General features: G+C 35.7%; 1 protein-coding gene across 1 annotated transcript; it reads right to left on the bottom strand.

Moving 5' to 3' along the window:
- Positions 1-492: 492 nt before the first annotated feature.
- On the bottom strand, positions 493-11,911 carry LOC144444694 (uncharacterized). Its single transcript, XM_078134206.1, has 3 exons — positions 10,496-11,911; positions 9,891-9,995; positions 493-1,162 (listed from the first exon to the last, which is right to left on the bottom strand). Exons 1-3 carry the CDS (start codon positions 11,814-11,816, stop codon positions 924-926), a joined length of 1,665 nt encoding a protein of 554 aa, XP_077990332.1. The 5' UTR covers positions 11,817-11,911; the 3' UTR covers positions 493-923.
- Between the last annotated feature and the right edge of the window lie 29 nt (positions 11,912-11,940).

The following is an 11,940-nucleotide window of genomic DNA, read 5'->3' as shown; positions in this document are numbered from 1 at the left end:
TTGTGTATACAAACTTATATATATGTACACACATATATATGTGAATGGTATAATAGATATTCACATATCTATAAAGAGTTGTATACACACACAAAGGCTCACCATCTCATCTCTGTATAGTTTTACATACACTAGGTTGTACCATTCACATATCTATAAAGAGTTATATACATACATATGTATAGTGTTCCGGGAAGGGATTTATTGTTTATTTGCATTAAATTGGTAATGTCAGGTCTAATTAACCAATAATACATTATGCAAATGATGACACAGTCTTGTACAGTGGGACATGTTCACACGCACACACATAATACTTACAAATTATATAAATATGTGTATATTCAATAATTCAAACCTGGTTTTTGAAAAAACTACGATTTATATTACCTGACATTTCAACTCATTCACTATAATTGCAATATGCAATATTACACACACATCCAATCAATGAGTACCAAAGACACTCTTTCTTGGTTAATGCCACTCTGAATTGTAACGTTTTTTATTGATCATAAACCCACAAACTGAACACTAAATGTGACAACAGTAATGTAAGAAAGGTGTAATAAATAACTTTCAGTCAACATCACATAAAAGTATCTGAGTATACCAATACTATAGCACACTGAAGACCAAAGCAAAAATATGATCCAATGCAAGTGAAATCATGATTCAAACAAAAACATATACAGTACTAAAATGTCACTCACAAGAAGACTGTAGTCAAAACCTAGACATGTTGTAAAATATCACACACTAGAAGACTGTAGTCTCCAGCTAGACATTATACTACTTGTCATATGAGTTAATTAATAGGAATTAATAGGACTCCGGATCCATGAAAGTGAATGGTCAGTATTTTAGCAAAACTAGTAGTAACAGCCCAGTTTCGGAATATCCAAGGTACAAAACTGGAAAATTCAGTGGTATTGAGTTTCTTCATTTTTGACCAGCCAATTTCGAACATGATCTTTAATAATGCGCCATGAGCGCCCACTAAGAGAGGGTTCAAGTTCAATTGCTCGCAAGCACTCATCTTTCAACGGTACTCTTCTTTCTGCATAATTTTTCTCCAAAGATCTATGTATAGCATCTTCTTCTTCAGGGGTCCACTTTCTGTTTTGTTTAGGTTTTCTAATGTTGAATTGTCTAGTAGCAACTGAAAATAGAAGAGAAACATATCATAAAAAGGACAGATGGACCAACCAGTATGCAAAACAATTAAAGATCCTTACTTCTGAAAACAAAATCTTGATAATTAGGGGGGAGGGGGGGGGGGAGATTCAATATCTTCTACCGGTACTTTTAGCAGAATTTCCTTCAAGTAGCAAGAAAACAGGCCACTGTGAATGGCTTCTTTTTATAATAACTTCATTGTTATGACATTAATATGCCTCCTAAAAGACACTACGAAATACATTTTGAGTGTAATGACTCTGTCAATTTATGTACCAAATGACCGGAACTCACCAAGGACATTGACATGTATAGGTGAATTGTTATTGGTTTAAATTACCTTTCCAGGATAGGTACAAAAACAAGGGAAGGTCTAATTGATGGAAACAAGTTTAAACTGAGTGTAAATATACCCACCCATATAGTGTAAATTCTGCAGTCTAGTTCATAAAAATTTGGGATCAACTCAGAATGACAGCTGAGGAAGATTGTGCAATTACCTCCAAATTCTTGATTAAGGCTATGTTTTTTTAACAAAATTCAGATTTTATAGTTCTTTCCGATTGTCATTGTGAGTTGCTCCCTATGAAAAGCAGAATTTATATTTAGTGTAGATAGCAGGCACTCAGCTACTTATGAGGTCTGTCCCAAACAAGTACAGTACATTTGTACATAACATGTATCAGGGTTTTAAAAACATTGTCAAAAACAGTATAGGCATGAATGCCTAATTTTAATATAACACAGTGCTAGCAACAATGAATAAATGCACAAAATATACATTTTTCATCAAAAGTCAAATTTTTGGCCTTACATTCAAACGACTTCACATTATCACTTATACTCTACAAACATTTATCTACCCAAAGTTATACACCAATCGTTATTAAAATCTGTAGACAGACATAGTGCTTGGATGGCCAATGTTCTGTTATGAAGTATATAATTTTACAAATTTTGTTCAATTTATGACCACACACACAACCTTTCAGAGAGATGCAGTTGTATCGGTACACAATAACTGAACTGTGTAAAATTTACAGCAAAATGACAACCATATGGCCAGAATTTAATATTAACTCTGTGGAAATAGCTGTACTTACTTACTTCCTTGCTGACTGCAAGTTTGACATGTAAAATAGTCAATCAGTATAAACTTCTATCTTTAAATACAGCACATAAACCCAAACAATGCATGTAATCAAAGGTATATTTTTTGCACTTGGAACTACTCTTTCTGTAACTATCATAAGATATAAAGTGATGGGAAATATATCAGGGGAAAACAATGGTCTAATTGAAGGCTCACCTATCAACATGTTAAGATACCTTTTTGTTTCATCTGGTAACAATTAAATTTAAAGTCATCAAGTGAGAATGGTTTAGATGTAAAATTTTGTAAAATAAAGTTGAAAACAAAGCTAGTGAAAAAAATTAGAAGAAAAATAATGATAAAAGAAGCAAAGTCAGGAAATTCAACACAACAAAAATGATTATACAGAGACACCAAGGGTTTTCCTCCTCTAGCTGCCTTCCTTGATGATGCCTGTTGTAAATATAACCACCTAAAAAAACATAAAACATTTTCTTAATATTGAATGACTATTATATCAATAAAAAGCCATTGGTTTTGGCTGTATCTGTAGCTGACATCACATTAGACATGAATTCAATCACATTTGAAGGTCCTTCGTGCATTGATAGCATTAGACACCACGTACACTAGAAACGTTTAAGTTTTGATCCTTTTGCTCCTCAAAAAAGGAAGCAATATATATATCAAAGCCTTGATTGAATGTTTAACCCTTCCATTCCTAAAGAAATATGAAATAATACGAAAACTTGATTTTCATGAACATTTTGGGAAATTTAAGAATATTACTTTAGTAGGAAGTAATATATCTTGAATTTTGATCCAATATAAAGTTGATACATGTCTGAAAATTACAGAGAAACAAGAATTTTTGTTCAAAAAGTTTGGCGGGAAAGTTTCTAGTCCTGAAGGGGTTAAACAGAACTAGAATTTCTACCAGTCAGTAAGGTAATGATAGAGAGGTGTCATGTTATTGTACAATTACTGTATTATCTATCAAGGTAGAATGAGCCTCGGAATATAAATATATAATCTTATGCCCAAACTTCAGTTCTAAAACCTATTGTCATTAGAATTATCCTCTCCTCATTAAACGTAATGAAAACCAGATTTAAACTGAATGCCTTCCGTAAGGGAATCACTAATTACGCAAATTACCCATTGAAACTGTATGAAAAAATATTGTAATGAACTTTTTTGGACACAGCCCAAGTATCGACAATAATTATGTGAATTGTTCACTTGCTCTTTAGGTGGAATCAACAGCTTTTATAGTACATGTCACATGATGTGCACTCTGTTACGTTTAACGTATGTACTAATTTATTGTATGCAGTCTAAAGTTATAGCCTAATTACCAAGACTCATTAATTATAAAAATTATTTATTAACATGTTAGGTACATCAACAAACTTTATAGGACACAGACAATTTGTTATGGTTAATGTATTCATGAACGAATGGTATTGGAATTGAAGTATGCAGTCTTAAGATATAGCCTAATTACTGAAACTCATTAATTATGCAAATTATTCATTAACACTAATATATCTCAAAATATAAATTTTTGACAAAAAACACAAATTTTAGGCGAACAATCTGTAACCTCAATTGGTGAAATCATTTCTGAATTCCACAAACTTTAATCTGTCAAGTGACACTATGGCATTTTCCTAGATTTTTCATATTTAAACTGCCCAATTTGCATATAAATGAACACACCAACTTTATTTGCATAGAATAAACTTACTAAGTAGTACCTAAGTATCGATATCAAAAGCCAAATGCAATATTTCCAAAATTATATTTTTTTAAAAACACCCCATTTATAATTTGCACAACTGTTTTCTCAGTGTGATGGATATACTACCAATTATAGCAAGAAACATCAGGGCTCAATTTTTCATTATTTTGATAGCAAAATGGGCTACTCTAATCTAAATTATCATGGTATGAATGTATCTAACAGACCGGACTATCACTTGCTTCATTTGGTAGCCCAAAGAAAATTATTTGTAGTTTGTGGACACAGGAATATAATTTTGTACCCAGTAGCCCCAGTACATTGGACTACCACTTGCATCATTTGGTAGCCCAAAGAGAAACATTTTGTAGTACTACACAGTGGTTGTATTGTTCAAAACTACCACATACTACACAGTGGTTGTATTGTTCCAAACTACCACATACTACACAGTGGTTGTATTGTTCAAAACTATCACACACTACACAGTGGTTGTATTTGTCAAAACTACCACATACTACACAGTGGTTGTATTGTTCAAAACTACCACACACTACACAGTGGTTGTATTGTTCAAAACTACCACATACTACACAGTGGTTGTATTGTTCAAAACTATCACACACTACACAGTGGTTGTATTTGTCAAAACTACCACACACACAGTGGTTGTATTTGTCAAAACTACCACATACTACACAGTGGTTGTATTGTTCAAAACTACCACACACTACACAGTGGTTGTATTTGTCAAAACTATCACACACTACACAGTGGTTGTATTGTTCAAAACTACCACACACACAGTGGTTGTATTTGTCAAAACTACCACATACTACACAGTGGTTGTATTGTTCAAAACTATCACACACTACACAGTGGTTGTATTTGTCAAAACTACCACACACTACACAGTGGTTGTATTGTTCAAAACTATCACACACTACACAGTGGTTGTATTGTTCAAAACTACCACATACTACACAGTGGTTGTATTTGTTAAAACTATCACACATACACAGTGGTTGTATTTGTCAAAACTATCACACACTACACAGTGGTTGTATTTGTCAAAACTATCACACACTACACAGTGGTTGTATTTGTCAAAACTATCACACACTACACAGTGGTTGTATTTGTTAAAACTACCACACACTACACAGTGGTTGTATTTGTTAAAACTACCACACACTACACAGTGGTTGTATTTGTCAAAACTACCACACACTACACAGTGGTTGTATTTGTCAAAACTACCACACACTACACAGTGGTTGTATTTGTCAAAACTATCACACACTACACAGTGGTTGTATTTGTCAAAACTATCACACACTACACAGTGGTTGTATTTGTTAAAACTACCACACACTACACAGTGGTTGTAATTGTCAAAACTACCACACACTACACAGTGGTTGTATTTGTTAAAACTACCACACACTACACAGTGGTTGTAATTGTCAAAACTACCACACACTACACAGTGGTTGTATTTGTCAAAACTACCACACACTACACAGTGGTTGTATTTGTCAAAACTATCACACACTACACAGTGGTTGTATTTGTTAAAACTACCACACACTACACAGTGGTTGTATTTGTCAAAACTACCACACACTACACAGTGGTTGTATTTGTCAAAACTACCACACACTACACAGTGGTTGTATTTGTCAAAACTACCACACACTACACAGTGGTTGTATTTGTCAAAACTATCACACACTACACAGTGGTTGTATTTGTCAAAACGATCACACACTACACAGTGGTTGTATTTGTTAAAACTACCACACACTACACAGTGGTTGTAATTGTCAAAACTACCACACACTACACAGTGGTTGTATTTGTTAAAACTACCACACACTACACAGTGGTTGTAATTGTCAAATCTACCACACACTACACAGTGGTTGTATTTGTCAAAACTACCACACACTACACAGTGGTTGTATTTGTCAAAACTATCACACACTACACAGTGGTTGTATTTGTCAAAACTACCACACGCTACACCGGTTGTATTTGTTAAAACTACCATACACTACACAATGGTTGTATTTGTCAAAACTATCACACACTACACAGTGGTTGTATTTGTCAAAACTACCACACGCTACACCGGTTGTATTTGTTAAAACGACCATACACTACACAATGGTTATATTTGTCAAAACTATCACACACTACACAGTGGTTGTATTTGTCAAAACTACCACACGCTACACAGTGGCTTTATTTGTCAAAACTACCATACACTAGCACAGTGGTTGCATTTGTTAAAACTATCACACACTACACAGTGGTTGTATTTGTTAAAACTATCATACACTACACAGTGGTTGTATTTGTCAAAACTACCACACACTACACAGTGGTTGTATTTGTCAAAACTACCACACACTACACAGTGGTTGTATTTGTCAAAACTACCACACACTACACAGTGGTTGTATTTGTCAAAACTACCACACACTACACCGGTTGTATTTGATAAAACTACCACACACTACACAGTGGTTGTATTTGTCAAAACAATCACACGCTACACAGTGGTTGTATTTGTCAAAACTACCACACGCTACACAGTGGCTTTATTTGTCAAAACTACCACACACTACACAGTGGTTGTATTTGTCAAAACTACCACACACTACACAGTGGTTGTATTTGTCAAAACTACCACATGCTACACAGTGGTTGTATTTGTCAAAACTACCACACGCTACACAGTGGTTGTATTTGTCAAAACTATCACACTACACAGTGGTTGTATTTGTCAAAACTACCACACGCTACACAGTGGTTGTATTTGTCAAAACTATCACACACTACACAGTGGCTTTATTTGTCAAAACTATCACACACTACACAGTGGTTGTATTTGTCAAAACTACCACACGCTACACCGGTTGTATTTGTTAAAACTACCACACACTACACAGTGGTTGTATTTGTCAAAACTATCACACAATACACAGTGGTTGTATTTGTCAAAACTACCACACACTACACAGTGGTTGTATTTGTCAAAACTACCACACTACACAGTGGTTGTATTTGTCAAAACTATCACACACTACACAGTTGTTGTATTTGTCAAAACTACCACACACTACACAGTGGTTGTATTTGTCAAAACTACCACATGCTACACCGGTTGTATTTGTTAAAACTACCACACACTACACAGTGGTTGTATTTGTCAAAACTATCACACGCTACACAGTGGTTGTATGTCAAAACTACCACACGCTACACAGTGGTTGTATTTGTCAAAACTACCACATGCTACACTGGTTGTATTTGTTAAAACTACCACACACTACACAGTGATTGTATTTGTCAAAACTATCACACGCTACACAGTGGTTGTATTTGTTAAAACTACCACACACTACACAGTGGTTGTATTTGTCAAAACTACCACACGCTACACAGTGGTTGTATTTGTTAAAACTACCACACACTACACAGTGGTTGTAATTGTCAAAACTACCACACACTACACAGTGGTTGTATTTGTCAAAACTACCACACACTACACAGTGGTTGTATTTGTCAAAACTATCACACACTACACAGTGGTTGTATTTGTCAAAACTATCACACACTACAGTGGTTGTATTTGTTAAAACTACCACACACTACACAGTGGTTGTATTTGTCAAAACTACCACACACTACACAGTGGTTGTATTTGTCAAAACTACCACACACTACACAGTGGTTGTATTTCTCAAAACTACCACACACTACACAGTGGTTGTATTTGTTAAAACTACCATACACTACACAATGGTTGTATTTGTCAAAACTATCACACACTACACAGTGGTTGTATTTGTTAAAACTACCACACACTACACAGTGGTTGTAATTGTCAAAACTACCACACACTACACAGTGGTTGTATTTGTTAAAACTACCACACACTACACAGTGGTTGTAATTGTCAAAACTACCACACACTACAGTGATTGTATTTGTCAAAACTACCACACACTACAGTGGTTGTATTTGTCAAAACTATCACACACTACAGTGGTTGTATTTGTCAAAACTACCACACGCTACACCGGTTGTATTTGTTAAAACTACCATACACTACACAATGGTTGTATTTGTCAAAACTATCACACACTACACAGTGGTTGTATTTGTCAAAACTACCACACGCTACACCGGTTGTATTTGTTAAAACGACCATACACTACACAATGGTTATATTTGTCAAAACTATCACACACTACACAGTGGTTGTATTTGTCAAAACTACCACACGCTACACAGTGGCTTTATTTGTCAAAACTACCATACACTACCACAGTGGTTGCATTTGTTAAAACTATCACACACTACACAGTGGTTGTATTTGTTAAAACTATCATACACTACACAGTGGTTGTATTTGTCAAAACTACCACACACTACAGTGGTTGTATTTGTCAAAACTACCACATGCTACACCAGTTGTATTTGTTAAAACTACCACACACTACACAGTGGTTGTATTTGTCAAAACTATCACACGCTACACAGTGGTTGTATTTGTCAAAACTACCACACGCTACACAGTGGCTTTATTTGTCAAAACTACCACACACTACACAGTGGTTGTATTTGTCAAAACTACCACACACTACACAGTGGTTGTATTTGTCAAAACTACCACATGCTACACAGTGGTTGTATTTGTCAAAACTACCACACGCTACACAGTGGTTGTATTTGTCAAAACTATCACACTACACAGTGGTTGTATTTGTCAAAACTACCACACGCTACACAGTGGTTGTATTTGTCAAAACTACCACACGCTACACCGGTTTTATTTGTTAAAACTACCACACACTACACAGTGGTTGTATTTGTCAAAACTATCACACGCTACACAGTGGTTGTATATGTCAAAACTACAACACGCTACACAGTGGTTGTATTTGTCAAAACTACCACATGCTACACCGGTTGTATTTGTTAAAACTACCACACACTACACAGTGGTTGTATTTGTCAAAACTATCACACGCTACACAGTGGTTGCATTTGTCAAAACTACCACACACTACACAGTGGTTGTATTTGTCAAAACTAACGCACGCTACACCGGTTGTATTTGTTAAAACTACCACACACTACACAGTGGTTGTATTTGTCAAAACTACCACACGCTACACAATGGTTGTATTTGTTAAAACTATCACACGCTACACAGTGGTTGTATTTGTTAAAACTATCACACACTACACAGTGGTTGTATTTGTTAAAACTATCACACACTACACAGTGGTTGTATTTGTTAAAACTATCACACGCTACACAGTGGTTGTATTTGTCAAAACTACCACACACTACACAGTGGTTGTATTTGTCAAAACTATCACACACTACACATCCCAGTGGTTGTATTTGTTAAAACTACCACATACTACACAGTGGTTGTATTTGTTAAAACTATCACACACTACACAGTGGTTGTATTTGTTAAAACTATCACACGCTACACAGTGGTTGTATTTGTCAAAACTACCACACGCTACACAGGGGTTGTATTTGTCAAAACTACCATGGTTGTGGACACAGTACAATGAATGTAACAGATTGGACTACCACCATAATGTTGGTTTCAAATGTAGAATCTTGGGATGAACTAAAATGGACCAAAATATCTACCTCAAATATCTGCAGCATGCAAGTGGAAAAAATGAGACAGAATGAACAATGGAGAGAGAGAAATTGTTAAGTTGCTGATTATAAGTTATATACTTGTTTTAAACATGTGGAAAACTGGCAAACTGCATAACAGATAACCACTGAGCTTTAATGTAGAAAAATAACGACTGAACTGATATAACTTACATGCATGTGGCTTTGCATAATTGTTGTCCATCAGCACTGGTGGGTCATTCTCAGTCATGCTTTCCTGTTGAGAAGCTTCACCTAGTTCATTTTCATTCAACACAACTGTAAATAAGAATTGATATATGAAATAAGTATAAGTAGATGTCAACAGAAGAAACAGACACAAAAAAATCATTTATTTTAGGCTAACTAGAGTTTCCAATTCATTAAAACTGTGAGAACACAATAAATTCGTTCAAGAAATTTTGGTGGGAAGGTTTTTACTCCTGAAAGTGTTAATTTTGAAGGTTAAAGTCATGCATGCAATGCCACCTGGGAATCCCAAATATAACATTAATTTCCAGTGATGAGATTGAGATTTTTAAATCCCTACACTGAGTTCGCCAAATATAGTTTCTGTGTACAGAAACAAAGCAACACAAAAAAATCTAAAACAATTATTGCAACTGACTTGTATTACTCATGAAGCCCACTATAGCAGCAAAATCAACATTGTGTGTGTGTGTGTGTGTGTGAAGTAAACAGTCTAAGTACATATTTAGTAAATTTTAAAGGTTAATTAAACATGTCCAGTAACTGCAATGAAATCAACATCAGCTTACCATCTGTTCCTATTTCATCTAGTGTTTTTCCTTTAAATATGTTCTGATCTCCTTGTTCCAGTGACAGAAGGAGTCTGCTGATTTTACACACCTGTAGCGTTGCTTGAGGTAGGCGGTAGTATTCTCTATGGACACCTATACGATGTCCAAGAAAGCCAGCAAGAATTTCCAATTCAGTGTCATTTAGATTAAGGAACTGTGAGACTGTGGCCACATGTTTTCGAAGATTAGTTGAGGTCAATCTCTCTGGACTTCTGGCACCACAACTAAATGCATAAAGTCGAAGACAATGACTTCCTCTGTGACACTCGAGGGAATCGTACTGCCTTGCAAACAGATATGGGTTGTTTGGGTGTACACCTGCTTCAGACCTTGTTTGACAAAGCAGGTCAACACAGGTTTTAATCTCAGGAGTTAACAAAACTGGCACATTTCGACCTCTTTTCCCTGGAATTTCTATCCTGGTGAAATGATTCAATAGTTTCCTCTCTAGTGGAGACAGACTTGCAGTTATTTCCTCATCTTCACCAGCTGACTGATTTTTGTTCTTTACATATGTGGTCAATAGCATCCGTGAGACCTCCCCTTCACGACGTCTGTTGAACAAGATCACTTGTGCCAGGGTTGCCTTGCACAACGACGACCATGATCCCTCAATCAAGGTTTTCTCTCTCAGATTTTTGGCAGTGTTTTGCATAATGTCCTGTAACCGATTCGTGAGTTTCACAATATCTTCTGTTAATGGTAACAGTTTAGTGTTGTTTGCTCTCCTTGCTTGAAGGGTATGTCCAGCATGGCTCGAGACTTTGTTTTCCCACTCAAGCCGATAGAGATCCATGAATCTGGTGGCCCTGTCTTCATCTGATTTGGACTCACTTTGGATTGAATGACTTATAACAATCTGGGCACAATCTTTAAGGTAATATCCAACTTTTAACCCAAGGGAGGGTGTGGTATATGTTGCTGCCTCTTCGTCATAACCAGCCATAGATCGTACTGCTTGTACAACTGTTTGAAACTTTGCTGGATGTATGCAGTCATCCAACTGCAAAATACTGCTATCTATCTGCCGCATCTTGATTAATAGTCGGCCTAATGTTCTGATTCGTTCAGACACAAATGTCTTGTTCTTCTTCAGATGAGCATTTCGTTCATATGTCCTTGTAGCAAAATCCATAATCAACCGGTCATTTCTGGCAACCAAAGTGACATCATCTTGTCTCATGTTGGGCAAAACATTTTCAAGCATTAGTTTACTTGCACTGTCTGCTACAGGAAGTAAGTATGATGCTGCTTTCTGGAACCTTTTTCTCCCTACCATTTCATTGGTCTTTTCTTTGGCAAACTCACAGTTTTGCCAGTGTTTTCCTATCACTTTTTTTGAATAATATCCAAGACATGCTTTACAAGGTAAGTAGTCTGTGCCATTTTTTTTAGAGTTTTGG

Source organism: Glandiceps talaboti, chromosome 13 (genome assembly GCF_964340395.1).
Source record: "Glandiceps talaboti chromosome 13, keGlaTala1.1, whole genome shotgun sequence".
Taxonomy (NCBI): domain Eukaryota; kingdom Metazoa; phylum Hemichordata; class Enteropneusta; family Spengelidae; genus Glandiceps; species Glandiceps talaboti.
Note: the sequence above shows the minus strand (reverse complement) of the source record. Positions and strands in the feature narration are given on the sequence as shown.

Bases quoted from the DNA above. Each gene is read 5' to 3' on its own strand.
- LOC144444694 (XM_078134206.1), bottom strand. From the start codon at position 11,816: ATGGTAGGGAGAAAAAGGTTCCAGAAAGCAGCATCATACTTACTTCCT. The intron at 9,996-10,495 runs GTAAGCTGATGT...TCTTATTTACAG, and splicing joins AGATGAAATAGGAACAGATG to TTGTGTTGAATGAAAATGAA. The intron at 1,163-9,890 runs GTAAGTTATATC...TTCTATTTTCAG, and splicing joins TTATGCAAAGCCACATGCAT to TTGCTACTAGACAATTCAAC.